Here is a 24,661-nt window from a genome sequence, read left to right as displayed (position 1 = left end):
CTGCAGTAGTGAAAAAAAAATGGTTGTGGGGAATTGTGCTTCCCCTCAGCCAGGGGAGAGCATGCTTTGCCTTGTTCTTGGAGTGAGAGATGGGCGTTGCGGGCTCTGTGCTGTGTTTTAGGGACTCAGTTGGTGAGTCAAGATTAAAAGAGCGGAGATGGATGAGGTAGAGAAGGCGTGTTGGAGGATGGAGCACTGTGAAAAGAGGCATACTGTTGAGGTACCTCCCTCCTCTTCCTTCTTTTCTGCCACACCATGCCGAGAACAGATAGAGCTTACAGCAAAACCTGTGGCCATTACTTTCCTTTTTATGTGTTGTAACACCTGGGTGCCTCAGAGGAAAACAGAATTGCTTGGCAGTGTCTTTTCCATAGTGTGTCAGTGAAGCTGCTGAACACCACTGCTTCCCTGGTCAGGACTTGACCGGTGGGCTGGTCACCATTCAGTCCCAGTACAGGTGGGATGTGATGGGTGGCCTTTCTGAGCTGCAATCCCGGTCCATGGGGTGGTTTGGGGTGGGAAGCTGGTGGGACCGTGTCCCTGAATATGTTATGCAGGATTCTTGCAAAGTTCAGCTTTCTGCTTCCCAGCAGGCCTCTAAAGGACATTGCTGCATAGGTAGGGTGGAGGCTGCTGTTTGTGAAGCTCTCCGTAAACAATAAAAAGAGAAGGCAGCATAGCTTTCTGTGTGAACTCCTGTAACATCTGTCACGTCCGTGCCCAGCCCTCCATCTTTCCATCATTCTATTTAGCAGTCTGGATTGCTGCAGTGGAAATGCATGCTGTGCACTGGGGCTGGCCCTGTAACCCGTCCCAAACACAAGGAAGGGTAGAGCCATCTTGGAGGCAGCTCCTGCCACCACCTTCTTGCTCTACAGATTTTAAGTGGCTCACAGCACGTGTGCTTGCTCAGATCCATCCCTCTGCTGCTCATGCCTGGAAGTAGAAGAGGGTGGTTCTATCATACAGGCACAGGACTAATGAGCAAAGTCATTAATCATATAATCAGTCATTTTCCTCCTGCCTCTTCCCTCCTCCTCTCCATCCCTCTGACCTTTCTATCTGGCCTTTCTTCTCCCATCTGATGGGTTCTGCTGGCTGTAATCAGAGGTGGAATTTAGCAACCAGACTGTATCTGATAGGAATGTGTAGGTTTGGGGCATCCTCTGTGGGAGCACAGGTGGATAATTGTGGCATGGAGAAATTCCATCTGTGGAAGAAGCGAGCTGTCAGTTCGGCTATTTGCCATGATTGCTGTTTGCAGCCTCCCTGTGCATGGAGAGGATGGCACAGGCTGTGCCATGCCGGCAGCCACGGGGCTGTGCCCAGCCCTTGTTCTGGAAACCACAGTGCATTCTCCTTGTACTTTCTTCACTTGAGCAGCAACTGGGAAACAGTAGAGATAGCAGTGCAGGCAGCGAAGGCACTTGGAAGCAGAGCAGATGCAAACCTGAACTTGACTCGCAAAGGAGAATGAATGAGATTTATGTTTGCATGCTTTTGTGCTGTGCTGCAGGCCCTCAGTGACAAACCTCAGCATGAACCTGCTGAACTCCAGTGTGTCACTGGGGTGAAGTGAGCACGAGGAAGGGATGTGGGGTTTGCTCCCACCTCCCAGGGCTGCCTGGTGGTGCAGATGGGGACAGATTGGATGCAGCAATTGTGGGTCTGGGTGCAGCAAGTTCTGTCTGGACCTTTGGGAAATGCATCACGTGAGACTCGTTCAAACGTAGTCTGGAAGAATCTCTGGACACCGGGCTTACATTGGTGCTAATCGAGCCATATGTTGGCTGCAAGCAGCAGTCAGAGCCAGGCGCTCATAGGGATGCTGACGTGGGGACCAAATTTGGGTGGTCAGCCAGCACTTCTGGGGTGATGTGAAGCCGTGTGGGTACGGTGGGGTGGAATGGGGTCACGGCCACCGCGATAACACGCTCTGCCATTCAGGAAAGCTCCCGTGGGGTGACAGGGTGTGATCCCCACCCGTGGGTCTCCCCGGAGGGTGAGGGCTGGTGCCTGCCGTCCTGCTCCGTGCCACCAGAGGGCAGCAGGTCCTCGCGGAGCTCCGGCCACCGCTGTCCCGCGGGGATGGGGACAGCAGCCCGGCGCCATGGGGTTCCCACGGGCACTCGCCAGCAGCAGCGGGGCCGCCCTCGTGTGCTGCTTCCCTGCTGGACGGACTGTGCTGATGCTCAGACCTAAGCTGCAGGATGCCGTGCCATGGGGCGGCTGCATGGCCTGAAAGATGAGGAGCAGCTCCCGCAAGATGGGGAGTGGTTTCTCAGGGATCCCTTGCTCCTCACAGCCCATGCATGTGCACAGTGCACGCAGGCACTGCTGTCTGCTTGGGGTTCAGCTGTTACAGCGTGCCCTGCCTGGCAGCAGAGACTGGTGCTGTGCTTCTTGTGTGATGCAGTGCGGTGCTGCATCCCCCGACATCACACCCACTCCCTCCTTGCAGTGCCCATCACTAGCATTGGGCAGCCATAAAGCTGGCTGAGCTCCTCACAGACCTGTTGGATCCTGCAATGACAATTACTCACTGCAAGAGAAATTCCCAGGCAAACACGGCTATTGATTTTCTTTCTAGCTCCCTTTCGATGGATTTGCCGACAAACAGGTTGTTTTTCTATCCAGTAACAAACCAGCAGCCTGTGCCAGTGAATCTGTATCGGCCATAAATCCCAGCACCCTGCCCATGGCAGCAGGGCTGCACAACCAGGGGGAGGTGGAAGGGACAGGTGGAGCAGAAATAACTCAGCCTTGTTGGGAAATGCAAAGCCCAGCTACCTGCTTAGTCCTGGCAGAGCATCCTGTTGGTGTCAGTGGGGTAACTTGGAGGTATCCCTACCAGGATCTGCACTGTAAATTCTCTGTACAGCTTCAGCTTGTTCTGAGCTTTTCTGCTGTTGAAGAGCTGCCACATCCTTCTCCTGATTCTTCTTGTGGGAAGCCTAGTGATCCCCAGTTCTGGAATGACCTGGGATCTTTTGTCAAAGTGCAGTATAGAGTGCTGGACCACTAGCAAAACCTGCGCCTCCTGGGAGCTCTCAAAGCAAAGCAACACTGCAGTACAAAAGAATTACGTGTTGTATTTGATTTTTGCTCGAGTAGTGTTGTCGTGCTTCCCTCTGGTCTAAGCACTAGGAGGTGCTGCTGTTAATGCTGTGAGCACTTCCCCATCCCTGTAGCTGAGTCCTGGTGGAGTGCAGGGGCAGAGCTGTGCACTGGAGCCGGTGATCAGAACTCTGCACGCTCTGTGCTACTCGCCCTCCTTTCTTACACAAGGTTTGACACTTAGCGGAAGGCTATTTTATTTGTTGTGCTGCTGTTGTTTCTTTTTCTAAATACATATTTCAAGCAAACAAACAAACTAATAGATCCCACAAGTCGCCGTGATGCGTCTAACCACATCCGCAGCGCTGTGCTTCCAAACAGATGTTGCCAGGACTCCCTGAGCTGCCAGCAGCATTAGTGAAAGCATGTTCAGATCCAGGGGCTGATAAGGAATGCCCCTGCCCTCCCTTCCCTGCGCTGTTGAGCCTTGCCATCCTGCAGACTGGGTCTGGGCAGCACCCATTGCAGTCACCTGCAAGGCCCACCCCTGAGAGTAGGGCTTTGGAAGAGCGATCTGAGTGCTCCAGGAGGTTACCCAGTCATCACGGGGCTTATGCAATGCGGACCTAAGCAATGAAGGTGAATAAAGTTATTCAGGACTTAGCCCAGCTTGCAGTGAAGACAGCAGGAGTATTTCTGTTGGCTTCACTGGTAACTGGGGATGGCATTTTAGTGTTATGTTTTGGAGACTGGTCCTGATTCTCTCTAACCCAACAGCAGAACCTTCCCTTGACTTCATCAGGAGTAGAATTGGGCCGTAGGTTTTTGAGCCTAAGAAGAAGCCAGCAAGCTGGGTGTCAGCAACAAGGCAGTAAAAGCCAGAGCAATCCTCCAGCGGTGTGTGGGGCTTCTGCAGCTCCCTGTCGGGTTTCTTTGTGAGGAGTGGATCCGTGCATGCAGGCAGCCTGGCAGATACCTCAAAGCCATCTCTGAGGGACAGGAGAGGGAGGCACAGGGACCCTTCAGCTCTTCTTTGCTTTAAGTTGCAGTGGCAGGTCCAGGAATAATCTCATATGTGTGAGGGGAAAATATCTCCCAGATTTCAGTAACCTAATTTTGTTAGGACTGTACTTAAGCCCCTAAAGCTCATTCCACAAAAGCTACCAAGGATTGCACTCCAGTGCTGATGACTTCCAAGACTTGTCTGGATGAGAGCTGGTGATTTGGCAGTGAAGCCTATTTCCTTCTGCTGAGCCATGTCCTATTTCATTTTCCTTATTTGGAGTTGTACCCAGAGCCTTTTTGGTACAAGGGAGCACGATGAATTAGTTCCCAGCACACCGAACTGCTCACTTCAGCTGCAGTAACCCCTTACGTCCCCAGGAACCCAATCTACAAAGCACTCCTTTTCCCCTTAGTGACTGGAGCTTCAACTGCAATAAAGAGGATTAAATGCAGACACCCGTTTCCACCTTAGCTATGAAGTCTGCAGTGCTGACAAGTCTGCCATGAGTAACCTGGCTCCACGATCAATCTTCTGTGGCTGAGAGCATGGCTGCTCTGCGAGGGGAGCTGTGCTGTGCACACAGCCTCCCTGATCAGCTGCTGGTTTTCTACCTTTTTTTTGCAGACCTCTACTTTTCCACCATGCAGCTCCATTTGGTGACTGCTGCTCCTGAAATGGCTTTACCCAACCTGTGTTTCCATTGAGCCCTCACCTTCCTGCCAGCCTCTTTGGGGAGCTCTTTAAGCCACCACGTCCACCACGCTGGCCTCAGCACTGTTTTCTGGGAGCGATGGACAAACAAGGGATCTGGATGTGCAGGATGTGCTGGACGAGCTCACATTCAGGCTTCCCTTGGAGTTAACTCTCTCCTTGCTCAGGGTTATTTTGCTCATTCCAGAGGCAGCGGGCAGCTGGGGAGGTCAAAGGGAGGCTGCTCTTCCTGCTTCTCCATCCCAGTCCACACACCTGATTTGTACACCTGAGAGCAGAAACACCATGTGCAAATGTATTGTGTGCCCCATGCTTGGAAGTAGAGGAGACACTGGCTGCAGTAGAGCAGGGAGCTTAGGCACCTCAAGTAAAGCAGTCACATGTGGTGCTCCAGCAACTTGGCCATGCTACATGGCAAGCCAATAGGTGCCAGCACTTTATAGCTGTCGAGAGAACAATTCAGGAAGGAAGGTCTGATATCCTATTGCCAATTAAGAGATAAGTGATTCCACTTTCTCTTCTGTTATGTTATCATGTTCTTCCTTAGAGCATGTCTCAAAATTGCTTCCCCTGGAAGATCTCTGAAATAACTGCTTGACCTCTGGTGAATCAGCTTTGCAGCCCAGAACAGTCAGTGTCATCTCCTTTTTCTAAATGTGGTTTAGCACTGTGTTAAAACCCGTGTTAGCATTATCCAGAAGCAGGAAGAGGCTCATGACTTCTTCTCACATCTCTCCTCTTTGTGAGCCATCCAGTTGAGCACAGTTTGATGGCTTACAAAGCTTGAAGTTGCCTGGAGCCAATCTCCCAGAAAATAATCTGTCCCAGGACCAGCTCTGAGGCTCTTTTTTCATGTCTGTACACCAACGTCTCCCTAAATACTGAGACACCTCCTTCACAGCTTTGTTTTAGTTTATCTTAGCAACTGTCCTCCTCTAATTCTACCAAAGATGAGTTGGTTGGAATTTGCTCCTTCTTCCCATGGCTGCTTTGATCCAGTGCATGTGAGTGTTCTCTGACAGCCAGACAGAAGGGGAGGGGCTGTCCCTAGCCTGAAGGGCTTCAAGAATAGTGAATGAATACTGTGTTTGTATTTCTAATTGATGAAGTGCTTTGCCAGATCAGCTGCATGTTGGTGCAAGCCAAGGTATTAAGACAAAGCTCATTCCTGTGCAGTTCCTTCTTGGGATGGGGAAGCTGTTGCTGAAGGCGACAGCTGCCTCCTTGTCCAGTGCATGTTGTTGGGTGTGCTACTTAGGCACAGGAAGAGCACGGTAGGCTTCTGTAGGCCCATCTCCAGGCTATGAAGGTCAGCTCTCCTTCTTGAGTCAACCCAAGAGGAGATCCTACAATTACAGTTTCAATAGCGGTGTACAGCACCAAGATGGGAATCTTGACTCCTCTTGCCAGGTACCTCCAGATGCAATGCTTTCCTGGTTACCTTAGCAGGCATTCAGGCCAAGGCAAGAGAAAGTCAGGCTCTGTGAGTTTGTCTCCTTGTGGTTTAGACCACTGGTAAGTTTCACGCTGGGTTTCAAAGTCCTGAATAGTTCCCAGAAACAGCACCTTCACAGCTTGGTGTTGGAAATAACTCTGCCTGTTCCCCCTGCGGTGAGATTGTTCTGTCACTTACCTCCTTGCCATGGGTGTTCATCCTACACTGAGTCCATTTGCCTGTGTGCTTCAGTTCTCAGTGCCCTGGCTTATGTGTCACCCAAATGAGGGAGCAAAGGACTGCAGGCACTGGAGGGAACTGGTACTTGGGCAGGGCGAGGACACCTGTCACATCTCCTTTGAAGAAGGTTCTCCTTGACAGGAAAGATATTCTTAGGTAGTTTTGTTTCATTTCAAAGTGTAGAAAGTGAAGACACAAGCCACAAAAAAGAGGAAAGAGAACACAGTCAGTTTCATCACTCTGGAAGTGTTTGGCTGGAAATGCTCTCACTTTCTACCTACCTGCAAGTCCTGGTTTTCTCCTCTCCTTGACCTTTCTGGTTTCCTGCTCCCACCTGGCCCACATCTTCAGCAGCTGCATTTACCCTCACTGCAGTGAAGTTTGGGTTTGGGGAAAGGACTGCACTGTGATTTGTTTAATGCTGTTTATTTTCTTTCTAAACCAGAAACAACTGAGCTGGGGAACAAAAAGGAATTGAAATCCATGCCGTTCATCACCTATCTCTCGGGCTTGCTGACAGCACAGATGCTTTCTGACGACCACCTCATCTCAGGTGTGGAGATCCACTGTGAGGAGAAAGGGCGCTGCCCATCCACGTGCCACTTGTGCCGGCGCCCAGGCAAGGAGCAGCTCAGCCCCACGCCGGTCCTGCTGGAGATCAACCGTGTGGTGCCCCTGTATGCCCTGATCCAGGACAACGACACCAGGGAGGTGAGTGAGCTGGAGAGGGACTGCTGTAAACCTTCCAGTCACCACCTCTTCGGCTTCCCTTCCTTAGTCTTAGTGGGCCAGACCCAGCTGTTCAGATCAACAAGGCTCTGTTGAGTTTGCACTTCAAGTGTAGCATTCAGTTTTGTGCCCCTTGCTACAAGAAAGACATTGAGGTGCTAGGGCACGTCCCAAGAAGCTGATGATGGGCCTAGAGAGCAAGTGTTATGGGGAGCAGCTGAGGGAACTGGGATTGCTCAGAGGGGAAGAGGAGGCTCAGTGGAGATCTCATTGCTCTCTACAACTGCCTGATTGGAGGTTGTGTTAAGGTGGAGATTGGTCTCTTCTCCCAAGCAACAACTGCTTGGGCACTGTAGTGTTCAAGAAGAACAAGCATTGGGTTCTGCAGTTCAGTAACAACAACCCCATGCATCATTATAGGCTTGGGGCAGTGTCTAAAAAGCTGTATGGAGGAGAAGGACCTGGGGGTGTTGGTCAGTGCTTGGCTGAATGTGAATCAGCAGTGTGCTCAGGTGGCCAAGAAGGCCAAGGGCATCCTGGCTTGTGTCAGCAGCAGTGCAGCCAGCAGGACAGGGATGTGATCATATCTCTGTACTGGCACTGGTAGGGCCATGCTTGGAGGACTGTATTCAGTTTTGGGCCTCTCGCTGCAAGACAGGTATTAAGGCCCTGGAATGCATCCAGAGATGAGCAGTGGATCTGTGAGGGGTCTGGAGCACAAATGTGATCGAGAGTGATTGTGGGAACTGAGATGGCTCAGTTCAGAGAAGAAGCTCGGGGGAGACCTTACTACTCTCTACAAATAACTGAAAGGAAGTTGTGGCAAGGAGGGGTCAGCCTCTACTCCTGGGTAACAGCAATGGGATGAGAGGCAGTGGCCTTACGTTGTGTCAGAAGAAGTTTGGATTGGATATTAAGAAGAATTTCTTCCCAGAAAGAGTGATAATGCATTGGAACAGGCTGCCTATGGAGGTGATAGATTCACTGACCCTGGAGGTGTCTAAGGAAAGGGTAGATGTAGCAATTAGGGACATGATTTAGTGGGTAATATTGGTGGTAGGTGGATGGTTGGACTAGATCTTTGAGGTCTTTTCCAGCCATAATGATTAGTGATGGTATGATGAGAGGAAATGGCCTCAGATTGCACCAGGAGAGTTTATATTGGATATTAGGAAACATTTCTTTACAGAGAGGGCTTTGGAGCAGCATCAGGGTAGTGCTAGAGCTGATGTCCTGGTGCCACCCCAGCCCTCACAAATGTGCATCTCTGTGCCTGCATTGCATCAATAGCAATACTATGAGCTGGTGCTGTACGTATTCCTTTTGCCCCTCAGATCTCAGTAGCTTGGCCTCAAGCCCCTGTTTCCTCTGGGATGTGCTGTGTCAGGAAAGCCCAAAGCCCTGCCAGGCTCTGCACAGCACAAGTGCAGAGGGATAAGCAGCCCCTCGGGACAGGCCCGCAGCCACAGGAGGTCACTGTTACTCCAGGAGGGACTAGCAGAGCTGGAGGTGACCCTTCGTTGTGTCTCGGCTCCTTTTCCTCCTGTGAGAGGTCCAGTGTTAATCATTTGTAGATTTATTTTCCACTTTCTCTGTTCCCTGCAAGCCCCCACTTCTCTGTGCAGCCCCCTAACCCCAAACCCAGAAATGACAGACCTGCTTAAAGTCACTTATTAGCACTGAGCCTGCACTTGATTAAGATGCTTGGAGAGAGCCAGCGTGCAGCAGCTGTGGGTGGGACAGAGAGGGCTGCAGGTCTGGAAACAATCCTGGCAAATAAAGGTGTGACCACCAAGAATGATACTTCCCCTCCACACTCCCCTCCACACTCCCCCACACTCCATGGGCAAAAGAGCTCCCATTCTTTTGCTGGCACCCAAGTCCCTAAGGACAGTCCTTTCTTGTCTACCCCTTGATCTTGTTCCTGCTCTTCCATCTATTAACCCCCCCCTGCTTCTTCCATACAGCCATACCTGACTTCCCCAATTCTGTTCCTCTGTCCTTTGAGTATTCCCCAGACACCCTTTCTCCTCTCCTCATGCTTTTCCCATTTGTGTTCTCCTTTCCCCTGTTCCACTTTCACTTGAGGAGCTCTCCATAGCCTGCTCAGGATGGTCCCCCCGCTCCCTGACCATGGCCACACTGGTGCTCCTCCAGTTCTTCCAGCAGCCTTATCTTGCTGCCTTCCAGATCTCCAGAGACCTGGCATGGCTGCATCCACAGCAAGGACAAGTCATTCCTTTCTCTTTGCAAACAGAGCAGTTATTTCTGCAGAGTCAGAGCACCCACTCTGACTGTTCTCAGTGCCAGCTCCCCTTCCCAGCCCCTCTCCCAAATGGCACTGCCACCCTGCCATGGCTGGAAGGTATTCTTCTTGTTCTGGGGAGCCAGAGCTGCCTGTCTCCAGCAGCAGCCTCCTCCTCCTGCCCTGGCTCACTGGAGAGCTGCTCCCATCAGCTGCAGCTGGAGGACAGCCTGCATTGTGCTTTCTGCTGAGGCGCTGGGGAAAAAAAACAAACAGACAAACAAAACCCTGAAGATGCAGCCAAACAAGGGAAGTCCTGGCCATCTTCTAGAGGGCTGTGCTAGCCCAGTGCCTGCTGTCCATTGCTGCAGAAGGAGGTGCTGTGCAAAGTTGCAGTGCCTGCCCAGAGCCTTACTAGCTAGGGCTGTGCTGTGGGTAGAGCCTCACCAGGCTCACTGATGGAGATAGATCTGAGATCTGTAGATAGAGAGCCCAGGAGAAGCTAGGAGGCTGTGTGCTGTTAGAGGCCACCAACTCTATAGTGCCAACATGATGTAAAGCCATTCATTTATATTTCTTCCTTGGTTTGTGGCTGGGAATCAGTGCTCAAGGGGTGTGTGCTGCAAGCAGCACCCGATACAAGGTCTGGATAGTGAAACATCCTTTTTCAGCATCAGTTTGAAGGCTGGGGGTGGTCCCAGGCACTAGGAGAGTGATATTTGCCTGTGGCATAAACAAGATGTGGAAATGTCTGGGATGAGCACTTGGATAATACAGTTTGGGGCAGGGGAAGTTCCCTTTGTCTAGGGAGGTGGCTGTTGTGGTGGCAGTCTGGGGACATGGCTTGCACAGCCACCTCCCTTCCCTACCCACTGCATACAGCAGCTGCTCCCCTGCCTGCTGTCCCCATTTGTGTGTGTAATAATCCATGAAGCAAATGCTGACTGTATGGGGACTGCAAGCAGATCCCAATTCCCTCATAGTATTAAAAAAAAAAGATAAACAATGAAGACCTTTCTCTTCTTGTGTACTTACACATAGCTAACTATGGATGTGTATAGGAGGAAGGTAAGGCCATTGATAGCATGGATGCAACATCTATCATGTTCCCTGGAAACTTTCCATTGTAGGCCTAGCAGCAAGAATACAGGTAAGATATAGGTTAAGAAATTTTGCCCGCAGTTTTTAGGAGGTGTCTTTTCATCTACCTCAATAAAGGGAGCTATGCATTCTTTAATATCTGCAGCTACCACACGTACAGGCCTTGTTCTGAGTTTCTGATGACCTTGCCAGACTTTTAAGTGCCGGGTTTATGTTTCCAGGTGGAGCATCTGTCTGCCTTGGGCTGATTTGTGATTTTTGTATGTGTGTATATTTGATTTCAGCTAAAACTGACCATTTGCAAGAGAGAGATTAGGTGAAAATATATTGCTTTGCCCATATGAAATAAGTTGGAGAACTATTTCCATGTCACTGAGACTGGCTATTTTCTTCTCGTCTCAAAGCAGGGGCTTGGAATTTAGAAGAGATCCAGAAGTCAGGTTTTGCCTTTTGCTGCCTAGGGAATGTTTGTCCAAGGCTGTTTGTGCTGTAAGTTCCCAGCTGTGGATGCTCAGCAGGAGTTTTGGTTTATGGTTGCAGTGCTGTTCAAAGCCTCTCGTCAGCCCCCAGCAGTGTAAATGTGCATGAGCAGTTCCACAACTGTCTGGTGCTGCTGCACCAGCTGGTCCTGGCCAAGCACTGCTTCCAGCACCAAAGGGATGGGCTCACTGGGGGCCCTGGGCTGGGTGTTGTGTGACAGCCCCTCTTTTCCTCCTGGTGTGCGGTGAAAGCTTTACAGACTGAGCCTCTGTGAGGGAGTGCCCTGATTCGCCTCTGTGGTTCAACATTGTTAGTCAGAGAGCTGGTGCAGCCACTGGGTATACCCAGGGGCTGTGCTGGAGCAGGGGATGTCCCAGGCTGTTCCTGCCATCCTAGGACATATGGCATTTCTCCTTTTGCAAGTGTTTTCTAGGACAATCTCAGCTGCCCCCTTCCAGGAGCTCAGAGCGCTTGGGCAGGGAGGCAAAAATAGACAAGGGTCAAGGAAGTACTAAATCCAGGTACCTTCTGAAGGGCTTTGTTGGATGGTGAGATCAGATGAACACAGGTTGGTTTCTGGCACCATTGCCATTGCAGAACCACTCCCTTCATTCTACACACTGATGCTCAGGAGGTGTGACCTTGGCAGTGGCTGCACCTGAGGTCTCTGGATCCTGCATCATGTTTCAGCTGGTGGACACTCTCTAATTCCATGTCTCTTGTGCTCTGTAGCAGGCACCAGTTTGTGGCAAAGCAATGATCCCTGCACTGCCACATCCAGATGAAGTTGAAGGAGATTCTTCACAGCAGGGTTGTGGAAGAAAGCTTACGTCATGTCAATGGCTGCATGGTTTTCCTCTAGTGAATTTCCTGAAGCCAGAGGAGAGCAGAACCACACATCATCATAGTGCCAGGGGATGGTGGCTTTCTTCCTCCTCACTGCCCCATCAAAACCTCCCTGCCTGCCTCAACCCATGGGATGGTGAAGGCAGTTCTTCCTGCCCCAGAGCATCTCCTGTCCAGCAGCACACTGAGGAGCGGGAGGTGGAGAGAGCACTTTTCTCCTTCCTTCCTCCCCTCTGAAACAAACACAGAAGCCCCACAGCTCACACAGAGCAGCTGCAGAAGTGCTTAGAGGGTGGCAGGCAGGAGAGATTAATCCCACCTCTCATGGGAAATGGGCTTGAAACTCCATTGCTTGTTATGCAAGGAGACAAATGGACGTTGAGCTTGGATTTTAGAAGACCCCTAGGACCTTTACTTAATCTGCAAATGGTGTAATTTCATCATTAATCTGCAGACGTAGCCTTCCCACAGCACACCCAGCCCAGTGGAGACAGCAAACTGTCCAGAACAGGAGCATGGGTGGTGGTGATGGTGTGGCAGCAGTTTCAGGGCACTGTGGAGACAGTGTCCCAGTTCCTCCATGCTCATACTGGAGACACACTTTGCTCTGTTGGTTGTGTCTCAGCAGCAGTGCAAAGCACAGATAACAGGTTTTGTTATCTCCTGTTAGTGGTGTTTGGTCAGATCTCAGGGTCAGGGTTATGTTGCACTTGCTGCTGGTGTGTGATGGGGCCATGTATTGGGAACACTTCTGAGCACTTCAGCCAGCACTCAACTACCAGGACAAGCTAAGCACATCATGTGGTGAAACATCCCTTGTCCCTGTTGTCACCACCCACCACCAGGGCAGTGGGAAGCCCACACTGATTTATGCAGTGCTGTCTCTCCAAGTGCTGAGCAAGGAGCTTTCTGCGTGTCCCTGTAATGGGGACAGTGCCCTCCAAGGGCAGAGCAGGGGAAGTGCCCTGGCAGCACAGATCCTTCCCTGCCTTTCCCCGGAGCAGCCTCAAAGGCATGGGGATCTGGTGCCAGTGATTGCTTTTTCCACTGCCAAATCTGAAAGGGAGCCAGGGCGAGTGGGGACAGTGTTTGAATTGTTGAGGTGCAATTTATTTTTGTTGCTTTGGTCTGGATTTTGTTGTTGTTGCTTTATTTTCATATCTGTTAATGGGCAGTTGTCCTCCTCACGCCAAAGCCCAGTACTTGTGCATCCCAGTGCAGCCCTACCCCACATCCAACTCATGTTAGCTGGGGGAAGAATAGAGGCATTGTAACCACCTGACTGTGCTGACAGGGAGCTCTGGAGCCGAGGTGTGAAAGTGGAGCTCTCTGGGCCGGGATGCTCCCTGCACCACCAGGTTTCAGTGTCCTCTGCTGCTCTCTCGCTTCCCATAAATAACAGAATCCAGGATGCTGCCCGCCCTGGGTCCCTGCCAGTGCCCTGACCTTTCTGGCGGACGCTTCCTGGGATGAGGTGATGCTGCTCTCTGGGGACAGGCAGCAGGGTGGGAGCGGCGCAGATGAGATCAGCTGCCAGCAGCAGCAGCGGGGAAACTTCATCCTCCTTTGCTGCAAACCTGGAGCAGACATTCAGACGCGAGCTGCGTGATCCTGGAAAGAGTCTCTGGCCTGGGAAATCCTTCATTTTCCTCCTCATTTTTGTTTTTCTTTCCTCTTCCTAGAGATGTCTAGACTGCTAAGGAGTGGCATTTATCTCCTCAGCATTAAGCCTCAGCATAAGGGCATGGAAAGCTTTTCTTCCAGCCACCCTCTCATCATAGTGTCCCGTTCTGCCTGCATCCCACACTCTTATCCCCCTTGGTGGCGCTTAGTGCAGCTGGGCCAGGTGCTCATCAGCCATGGAGATGACTGGATCTCCAAAGCCAGCTCAGCACCAGCACACATGCCTTGCAGTGCCCCACCTAGAAGCAGCAGCCTCTGTGCTGATTCCTGCCAATGCTGCTCTGCAGTGTTCTTCCGTGTCCTGTAATTTTTCTCTCTGGGGATGTCAACAGAAAACCCACAGTCAGGAAGAACTCGATGCTTCTCCCTCCATCAGCCAGGTCTAACAGAGGACAAAGAGGAAATGTTCTTCTCTGTTCGCTGCAGAGCATCTGAGCTATAAAACGGGGCCAAATGGCCTCCCCCTGAGCACAAATAACAACAGGAGAAAGATCCATATGCAATCGAGTGTGGGATAAATGTGCTTAGCTGATCATTCATTTCCTTAATATTTTTTTTATGAATAGGCTTAGCTTATGGTAAGATGGGACTTTATGGTCCTGTAAGTCTTGCTCGTGTCAAAACAAATGAACTAGCCATCCTATGGGGGAACTATCAATCCAGTATATGTGTGTGTATGGGTGTGGGGAGTCAGACCTATTATACCTTTAAGAGCAAATTAGATGCTGTTCCTATGATTCATAATGCTATATATCTAATGGCATGACTCGTCATCTAGAAAATAAATGTTTCGAGCCAGTTTCTCATCTCATAAATTTCCCCTCTGGCACTGAAGGACATAAACTAAATGGGCTGACTCACAGGGAAACAATACAATTTGGATACTTGTAAATGAAAGATAGAATTGCTGTAGGGCATGGGGGGCAGAGAGGGGCTGGGGAGCAGCAGGCAGGAATGGGGCATGGTCACCATCACCTTCAGTGGGCACTGCTGGTGCTGGGAAGCCCTTCCTACTCACAGAATCCAATGGTTTGCCTCTGCTGGCTGCCTTGGTGTGATCACTGTGGCTGACCATCCTGCCCAGAGAGGTGGTGGTGCCCCATCCCTGCAGACAGCCAAGGTCAGGCTGGTTGGGGCACTGAGCACTGATGGAGCTGTGAGAGTCCCTGCATTGCAGTGAGTGGGACCAGATGGCCTTTAAGGGTCACTTTCAACTGAAGTAGTTCTATGATTTTGCATGACCTTACCTATTTTCTCCATCTGTTTGCTCCTGCTGCTTCCCCACCCTTCCACGCAGGAAAGTCCCAAACCTTCTGGCCAGACTCCCTGCTCTGACTGGTGGGGGAGGCTCTCTGTGTCCATCAGCCCCTGCTTCTCCCATAGCAAACTTCAGGCAGTGGGACGCTGCAGCCCTGCTGCTGTGTGTAGGTGTGCTGCCCTAATGAGCACAATTGAAGGACGCATCGATCTGCTAACCTCGTTTGCACAAAGGTTGACACAAGGCAGATGATGGCTGCGTACCTGCAGGATCTAATTAACGTGGGGTAAGGCCGGGCAGGCGCAGCGGATTGCTCATCCAGCATGGTGCTTAGCATCACAAAAATAGAAAGCAGAAGGGGAGCACTGACTGGTGAGTTTGGTGGAAGGGTATGAATGAGGAGGTGGGATTTCTTCCCTGCCGGTTGTGTGGAGTTGGTGGGCAGGGAGGGAGCAGGCTGGGGGCAGTGTGACAGCAGTGACATGGGGCTGGGGTGCCTCTGCAGCCCCTGTGTTCTCCCATTGGGGCTGTGGTGCTTCATCCTGCACAGCCCCAGCAATCCCTGCAGCCACGCACCCACATTTATCCATGTGCTCAATAAACTCTTTTCTGTCCTCTCTGCTCTCCTGTTACATTGAGGTGCCCTTTCTCACCCAGTGCCATAATTACATTCTAAAGAACAAAATCAGGTCACATTTTCTCTTTCAGTGTTTTTTTTTCTTCCTTCCCTCCCCCCCTCCCCCCTTTCTGGAACAGTGCTGTTCTGTAAATGTCTGCAAGCAGAAGGATTGCAGAGGCAGGCACCTCGCTCAAGGTGCTGCTGTGTTTGGGGAGAGCGACACAGCCCCAAACAATAGCAGCCTGACGTCAGGCTCTATTTATACCTCATCTTTTCACTAATGTCCCTGGGACAGAGCTTTTCCTACAGTTCTCTGCTAAATGCCACAGCACTGCAGCTGTCCCTGTCCCCTCTAAGGGCGAGTTTTATCTTGGAGACATGAGCTGGGGTGTGAGCAGTATCAGCAGGGCCAGACATCCTCAGGCTGTGGGGTGTGGGCTGAGCCCGGGCATGGGCAGGGCATTGAGGGCACTATGCCCTGAAATGCACCAAGAGACTGAAAGTGTTGCAGATATGTTTGTTTCATGGTGGCTGTTGTAGCAGTCTGTCATGCCTCTGGCTGTGTTTGTGCACAGGAGGAGGTGCTGTGGTGATGCTGAGCCCTGTCCTGCACTGTGGGCTGATCTCCAGGGTCAGATAGAGGGATTTCAGTGCATTTCAGCCCCAGCTGGCAGCGGGTTGGTGCTGCTATTGGGGGACTGGTTGATGTGATGGGAGCAGTGCTGAGAGAAGGCTGCAGCTGGGGGACTTTGCGTGCTGGGTTTCTTCCTACATACCACAGTTGGTTCTTGTGAATGTTCCTTATGCAAGTGCATCAAGCACTGAGTGGCATGCAGGAGGGCAGCAGGAACAACACCATATGAGAGGGATGGGAGTGGAGCTGTGAACTGGGGTGGGTCAGTCTGGAGAAAAGGAAACTCAGAGGAGACCTCATTGGTCTCTACAGCTGCCTGAAAGGAGTTGTGGTGAGGTGGGGTCAGCCTCTGCTCCTGGGTGATAGTGATAGGATGAGAGATAATGGCTTTAAGTTGTGTTGGGAGGGTTCAGGTTGGATATTGGGAAAAATTTCTTCTCCTAAAGAGGATTCAAGCACTAAACAGGCTGCCCAGGAAGTGGTAGAGTCAGCATCCATGGAGGTGTTGCAGAGCCATGGAGGAGTGGCATTGAGGACGTGGTCAGTGGGCACGGTGGGATGGGCTGGGGTTGAACTTGGTGATCTCAGGGGTCTTTTCCAACCTTAATGGTTCTGTGAATAGTAGAAATATTGTGGAATCACTTCATGCTTCGCTGGGTCAGAAGCAATTGTGGAATGGACAGTTATGGAAAATTTCCCTGCAACATCAGCATGAAGGTACCCAGACATAAAGTCTTGTGTCACCAAGGGGCTCGTGTTTGTGCTCCTTGGGGCAGCTTGATCCTCCTTCACAAGAGGACATAACCATGGGGCACTGTGTAAACACCCTCTGTCAGCGCCCATGGGTAAACCCAAATCACTGTTACAAGAGAACTAGAACCCTGGGAGCTGCAGGGACTCACGCTGGGTCACGTAGAACAGGGAGAACCCCCCCAGTATTTCCCAAACCTGGACTCTGCGCAGCACTCAGCAGCACACAGCACTCAGCAGCACACAGCCAGCCCTCTGGCCACGATCCCTCCATCCTCATGCTCTCCGTTCTCACGGCAGGCTTTCAGAGGCGCGCTGATGAGCTCATATTGGTGCTCTGGGAAAGGCGACGTGATCGAAGACTGGTGCAGGTGTGACCTCAACGCCTTCGACGAGAACGGGCTCCCGAACTGCAGCCCCCTCCCTCAGCCTGTGTACGTATCCCCCTGCTCCACAGTGCTGTCCCCATCCCATGGGATGCAGGGACACCTCCTGCTGTGTGCCACTGAGCCCATTGCTGTGCTCCAGGGCGCCTCGCTGCCTGGCTGCTGTCTGTAGGAGATCCTGGCTCTGGCTGTGGCCCTGGAAGGTTTCCTTCTAGATTTTCATCACCTGATTAGCAGGGCTCGTAGAAGGGGATTTCAAATGCTGAAAGAAATGGAATTATGGTGCAATTCATTGTGGCTTGTCAGAGCAAAAGCAAATCAGGAGCAAGCTGATGGGGAATTAGCTGAGAAAGCAGGAAGACTGGCTCCAGAGCTCCACAAGGACACCTGAGTGAGCCAGTGTTCTCCAAGGGGGATTCATTTCCCATTCTGAGTTAAGAAACACATTCATACATGTGGTGCTTGACTCTCCCAAGTCCTGTGTTGCGTTGCTGCTTGCCCCATTGCAGAGGGGGCAGTTGTTTTTGTGATAGCACAGAGCCTAGGGCTGCTCTGCTGCACCCACAGTTTCCAACCCAGGCAGGGTTTTACTGCCCAGCTTTTGCTTTTATTTTTACTCACACCCATCAGAACTTGTTCTTTTGCAGCTGGGTAAGTTCTCAGCCACACCTGCCACTTCTCATAGCACAGTCCTGACCTTCTCTTTGTGTAAACTCAGCCCCACTGGGCTGCCTGGAGTTAAGCTGGGTCCTCTCCTGCTCCTTGTTAGTCAGTCCTCAGCTCCCCATAGAGCTGCTGAGCTCCGGCAGCTCTCCCAGGAGGCAAAGCCTCCTGCAGATGGGATATGTAGGATTACAAGACCTCAGCTCTGCTAGGACCGGGAGGTGAGGACACCCACACAAATAGGCTGTACCCAACTGCAAGCTGCTTTTGTGCTCTTTGTGCATGCTCCTCTGCATGAAGGCGGGCAATTCAAGACTTGTGCTGCTTAGAATTCCTCACGGAAAAGGAGCTGAAGCTGATGTGTTCTTTGGTTTCTGCCCTTCCCAGCCTGCGGCTGTCCCCCAGTGTGGAGCCCTCCAGCACTGTGGTCTCCCTGGAGTGGCTGGACGTGCAGCCTGCCATTGGGACGAAGGTGTCTGACTACGTCCTGCACCACAAGAAGGTGGACGAGTACACAGACACAGACCTCTACACAGGTGGGTGAAGCTATGGGGTGACTCTGTGCCCTTCGGAGGTGTGTGCTGTGCTGAGCTGTGCTGGGTGTCCTTAGAGCTGCTGCTGCTTCTGTGAAGAAAGGTGCAAGGAGCAGAGGTGTTGGGGTGGTGTTGAAGCCTTTAGGAGAGGTTTCTGAAGGCTTCTGCAGAGATGGGTATAGGATGGGAAGGAGGAAAACAAAAGTGCAGTGTGGTGGACTGAACTGATATGCACTTTTTGGGGTAGGAGAGCTGTGAGTTGGAGTTCTTGAGTGAAGCTGGTGTTTGATCTGATCAGCATGAAATGCTTCAGGATGATGGGTGCGGGGGAAGGTCAGCCTGTAGCAGCTGAAGGGCTGTGCTGGTCCCTGCCAGTGAATGGGAATTGCGTTCCGACCTTTGGCAAGACACTTGAGTTACCTTGCACAGCTAGCAAAGCAACGTGAAGCCTGCAATTTTTGGAGGGATCACTTAAGTAGCACGGGGAAATCCGAAACTTCCCTGGGCTGGAGCTCAGTTTTTAGCTCTGGGCTGGGCTGAGCACTCTGTGCCCTGTGAAGGCTTTGTCAGCAGTTCGGCTGTGTGCTTCAGGGGTGCTGGGCGAGGTGGAGGGATGTGAAAGATGGGGTGGATCTCAGTGAATCACTGATTTATTTCAGAAAATACCATTGGAGGCCTTGAGTGTTGCTACCGCTGCTTAGAAAACCAGGCAAAACCTCCTACTGCTTCTCACTCAAGGACTTTGGGTTTAGCTCATTAAAGTGGTTCATTTGAGCGGGCAGGGGCAGCTGGTTGTTGATTGAAGCAGAGATCTGCCTTTGTGCAAAGGGTCCCAGGTGCTGGCAGTACCAAATTCCACCCTTCTCTGGTGAGTGAGAATTAGGAGAAGGTTTCCACCTGTGGTTGAAGTGAGAGTTTGCAAAGCCCAATGGCTATTGTGATTAAAAACCTCATTTGGTTAAAAGTAGGGCTTTCTTCTGCACCTCCCTGCCAGCACCTGCTTACAGAGCTGCCCAGTGCAGCCACAGCCCCAGCATTGTGTTTCTAGTTTCCTTGTCTGGAAGAAGGTTTGCTCTTCATCTCAGAGGAGCAAATTCCAATAATGGAGAAAGAAAACAAGCCACCAAAGTGCTGTGTTTGGGATGGGGATTCCAGATTGCTCACACATCGGTCAGGTGAGGCCAGACCAGGGAAACAAGGGGTTGCTCCTTTGAAGCGGCTGGAGCTCTGCCTGGCAGCCAGAGTAGGAAACACAGATTATTATTTTTTTCTTTTTATGACTGCCATGTGTTTGACAGGCCATTGAATTCACTGTGAGGAGCTGCCTTCCCCTTTCCCCGCTCTGGGGGACCATTCAGGACACAATGACCCCATTAACAGTTAAAGAGAAAAGCCAATCCTGAAACTCTCCCTTATTTTTCTGCATTGTTTATAACCAAACAACATTCCTTTCTTCATTCTTTTCTTACCCTGCAGGCCTCTGATGCCAGATGACTTGATTCTCTTTCTTACCTTTATATAATTACTAAAATGCTGGCTGCTGCAGCTTTCAAAGGCTTTGCTTGGTGCCATGCTTCACCTGACCAAAAATCCCACCATAGGTATCCCCTCACTGCCATTGTGTCTCCATCCCATGTGGACAGTGCATGCAAGAAAAACATTTAAAAATAATTCAACCCCAGAAGGGGTAGTCCTTGAGAGAAGGGTGTTGCAGGATGTGAATCTTTAAGGGTGTTTGGTGGATACTGCTGAATCTTCCTCCCCCACCGGTCCTGTGGCTGCAGGTAGGTAGGGACAAGTTGCTTCTGTTGTTAGGAGGTGTGCCCATGTGTTTGCAGAGCATTGGCAGTGCAGGGTTGGCAGAATCCTGCAAGGTGGGAAGGCTACTGAGGATGCTATTGTCTGGTCCCTTGCATCTTTTGTGTCTAAGGGTGTGTGCTGTTCATGGTTTGGCATTGTAACAGTTGCAGCCACTTCTGATTGTGACCTGTGGTTGTGCCAACCTGCTCTCCAGCTCCATGGAAAGCTTCAGTTCTAGATGGTACCTGCCTTCTCCCCTCTGCAAAAACTTCCCACTTGCAAAACTCTGTGGCCTCTCCTTGCTTTGCAACTGGAGGACGCAGCCATTCCCTTGAGCCAGAAAATATTTTCTCCTCTTCTTCTTGGAGTTAAGTCAGGAGCAGTGAGTTTGGGGCTGGTCTAATACACGTCCTCCACTCCTGCAGTGGGGTGGAAGGGGCCAGGAGCCGGTGTGGGTCAGCTGCCCCCTGGCTGGACGTGGTTTTTAAAGAGGCTTCTTACTGGTGCTTGGAAACACACAGCCCTCGGCCCAGCTGATGTGAATAGGAGCAGTTCCCGAGGTGAACTTGTGCACAAAACAAACCACACTTTCAACACCAGAGCGCGGGGAGAGCGGCTCTCCGCTCGGGAGCCAGCAGAGAAGACAGAGAGCAATTACATCCCAACTGTTTATTAAAACTTGTGGAAATTACTCATAACTCCATGTGTGCGATGGCTTTGTAGTTGAGTGATGCTCTTTGTTTGAACATGAGGCTCTCGAAGAGGGTGCGAGCGCGTGTGTGTGCGCGGCCCAGCCGCCAGCGCATGATGTCATGGCTGAAGCAGGCGCTGCGCTGGAGAGAGGGAGAGAGAGAAATGTGTTTTACAGGGTGAGGTACAAACTGAAATGGCTGTGAACATCTGGAACTGATATTAGGCTTGGAAAATGTTTTCTGTCACTCCAACACTCCTCTGGAGGAAGGTTTCTGAAGTTAAGAAGCTCCGAAGGGGATGAGGGGGAGGGATGAGGGGATAACGTGACCGCTGTGCAAAGTGCTTTTTATTTCTCTGTCCTGGTTGCTGTTGCCAGGCTGTCCCTGCCTGTGTCAGGCAAGGGCCTGGGTGTCATCAGTGCTTGTTGTGGTGGCCCCGCTCAGAAGATCCCTGGGAGAGCTGAGCCCTCCATGTAAGATGCTCTGGTAGATGGGACACTGCGTCTCCCATTGGGGTGGGTAGGGTGGAAGGCTGCCTGCCCTGCTTTTAGGGTTTGATTGCTGACCATTCTCCTTACTGTGCCTTGAACCCCTCTGCAAGAGCCTCAGCTGCTGGACGCAGTGCTTGGCGAGAGTTGGCTCCATGGCTCTCCTCCTCATCTTCAGTCAGTGCACATCACCCAGTGCATCCTGCCTCAAACTACATCCAAACTGCAAAGGGTCAAACCCTTAGGCATTGGTGGGAGTAGAGTGGAGTTCGTGCTGCTCTTGGGGTATGTGTTGCTGCTATGATGCTGGGGGAGCTGTTTGATCCCTTTCTTGATGTTCCTCTGCCATTTCTCTGACTGTCTCCACCCAAAGAGCCCTCACCCAAACTTTCTGGTCCCCAGCACTGGTACAGCCCACGTCAGCATCCTCTGCTCCCAGCGCTGCCTTCAGAGACCGATCCTGCAGCCCTTCCACATGGCTGCAACATGGAAGTCGGAGGACCAGTTCAACAGAGAAGCTGCTATCCAATGTATTCTCGTGGGTTGCAGCTTTTCCCAGCGGGGACCATCTCACAGCTCCATCTCACAGCCCTCTCACACCAGTTTTTCTCCTGTTGAATGAAAGCTGACCACCTCCATAGGAGCAGATTGACTTGTGAGCAGGGTGCCAGCAGCAGGTGGTGCTGACCTGTCCTGCTCCTCTGCTTCCAAAGGGAGCTCCTGCAAAGGGAGGCAGAACAAATGGGGCCTTTCCAAAAGAGATCGCCCCTGGTGCCATGGCTCCTGCTGCAAATCAGATTGATTGCAGTTGTAGGAAGAGACCCTTCATCCAGAGCATCTTGTAGCCCTAGAAAGGAGGGGAACAGAAACAAAGGCTGCAGAATGAGCTTGTTAGAGCTCACGTTGACCTTGGAGCAGGAGAATGCAGGCTTGAGCTGTTTAGATCTCAGACGGACTCTACAGGCCCACAAATACTGAAGCTGTGCTTATCCAAAGCCTGTGCTGCTGCTGTAGGCCTCTCCAGAGCGCTGCTATTCTGCAGACGACTCTCTGTGTCTGTATCATGCCTGTAAAAGAGAGTGAAATAGGTCAAACCAGAAGTAATAGCATTTTACGCACTTGCAAGTTGCTCTCCAAATAGAGGCTCGAGAGTGTCTTATTTATAACAGTTTGTCAGTGTTCTTCAGGCATCGTTCTGATGTGCCTGGATGGCTGGGGCTGGATAGATATACAGCTATGGTAACCATCCCTTCCACCCCGTGTGTGTGCAAGCTGTGCTGCTCGTCATGTGGAAGCCAGCCGCAGGCTGGAGGAAGGGGAGAAAAACCTATTTGGCCAGAACAAATCCTGGGCTTGTCAGGAAGGAGCCCATGTGCTCTCCTTATGACCAAATTGCACTCACGTTATGTGCCTTAAAATAGTCTTTAGGGTTCTGACTTCCATACAGACTGAGCACCAAGGAGATGCTGCTGCCCTTATGAGGTTGTAGGAGTTGAGGTCAGTAGGTGTGTTAATATCCAGGGTTATAATTAAAACCAACAAGTATAGCAGATGTTAAGGTTTCAGTGGTTAAACCAGTTGTTGTTAAAGATGCTGATGGCTTTGAGTGTGGGTGATGATATTGACTGCCTCTGTGAAGTCCTTCGGAGAGCAAGCTCTATGTATTGATGTAGGTGCTGTGTTTGTAGGTGAATTTTTGGTTTCAGTGTTGGCCCGGGGGATGCAGGCTCTATAGCTGGTGGGGCACAAGCTGAGGCTGGAACAAGAAGCCAGGGCTCTGCTGGGTTCAGGAAGCAGTTCTTTTGTAGCTCTTTCAGGGGTCACCTGTGTATTGGACTTGATTCAGAAAGGGTCCTTGAACATCACTGGTGTGGAGAAAGATGTGATGGTGGGTGGAGGCTGAACCAGCCTTGTGCTCAGTGCTCAGTTGTCCCTGCCTGCCTGTACCTTGTGGTAGATCTCTGGGTTTCAGGCTGGGCAGGAACTTGGCAGACTCCAGCTGCCCCTTGGTGAGCACTGTGTTGTTTATCTACTGGGGCTGGAAATGCAGCAGAGCTTTGGCTGCGTGCAGGAGCCTGGCCAGGGCAGGGCTGCTGCATGAACGTGTCATTGCTGCTGCCTTCCCAGTAACCAGTGCATGGACAAAGCTGTTCTCCATCCCAGAGGACCTTACTCGAGCACTGCATCCACTTCTCTTGTTAGCAACAGGAAAGTTGATTCAAAAAGAAGCCTTTGAAGAGAAGGTCAAGTTTTTGGAAGCTGCTTCCTGGGATGTGTTGTGTAATAACACCAAGCTAGTGCTTAATTTTGGCCATTGCGCTCACTGTGAAGCACTGATTTCTCTCCCACTGGGACAGCTGTAGTTATTTCCACCTACCAGTGTCATTTTTGTATCCTGGAAAGCAGAAGGGAGGTGGAGGGTTCTCAGCTCTCAATTAGAGTTGAGTCAGTTGCTGAAATATTTCATTAATTCACATTTCCATATGGTTGTTCCAGGCGTCTATTTTTATCTACCCAGACACCTTTTGAACAGAACTGGGCACTATCTCTGCTTTCTCCTGAATCGTTTCATAGGTGGAGAGCTGGAACTGGCTGCAGCTCCTGCTGTGGCTCCCTGGGTGGTGCCAGGAGCATGGCACGTATTGAAGAGCACGGTGTGTGCCAAGGGCTGTGTGCTGTCTGCTCCCTCGCCCTGCGTGCGAAGGATGGCTGTGGATGCTCCCTTCTAGCAGAGGAGGCTCTGAGTGTCTTAAATGGTAGTTAATGAGGCCAGGCATGGAGTGTTTTACTGGTGTGTAACTTGAGCTCCTAGGATAAACTTTCTCCCGATCTGGAAAAGTCAAGGCCACAAATCCGTCTTGTCGGAAAGCATCAGATGAGAGAGGGATGCTGACATGGTTGGGCTGATTGTGGCACATGAATGCACTGCAGTGGAACTTTTTCATAGGAGCAGTTATTGATTAGAAAAGCCTGTCTGGTCAATAAATTGTGCCTGAAATTTGGAGGGAGGCTCAGTCTGTGTGTGCATCAAGAGCTGATGCTTGGCAGCACAGCCTGGAGAAACGTGGAAAACTGGGGCTGTGGGCACCCATGGATGCAACGTGGCCCCTCTCTGGGTGTGTTGCTGTTCCACACAGAGATCTTCCCTTTGGATGGGCTCAGAGTTACACCCAAACTGGCGTTCCTTGCCAGGCTGGGATTTTCCTGAAGGTTTTGCTTGTTCCCCTTTCCAAGCAAAGCCTGAGATGAGATCCGGAATGGGATGGCAGATCTGCTTCCCAGTCCTTTGGTTGCTGTTGAGGTCT

General features: G+C 51.3%; 1 protein-coding gene across 7 annotated transcripts in view; it reads left to right on the top strand.

Annotated features, from left to right (window-relative positions):
• Positions 1 to 24,661, top strand: part of ASTN2 (astrotactin 2) — a 262,038-nt gene that overhangs the window by 171,912 nt on the left and 65,465 nt on the right. For all 7 annotated transcript variants that reach the window (XM_090121266.1, XM_031601586.2, XM_031601585.2 and 4 more), the window contains 3 exons: positions 6,895 to 7,160; positions 17,095 to 17,228; positions 18,231 to 18,379. In XM_090121266.1, coding sequence (XP_089977392.1) covers positions 6,895 to 7,160; positions 17,095 to 17,228; positions 18,231 to 18,379 — 549 coding nt within the window. The remainder of the gene's footprint in view (positions 1 to 6,894; positions 7,161 to 17,094; positions 17,229 to 18,230; positions 18,380 to 24,661) is intronic.

The sequence above is a fragment of the Phasianus colchicus genome, chromosome 19, assembly GCF_987193195.1.
Source record: "Phasianus colchicus chromosome 19, bPhaCol1.hap1.1, whole genome shotgun sequence".
Classification (NCBI taxonomy): Eukaryota; Metazoa; Chordata; class Aves; order Galliformes; family Phasianidae; genus Phasianus; species Phasianus colchicus.
This window is presented reverse-complemented; position numbering and strand designations above follow the sequence as displayed.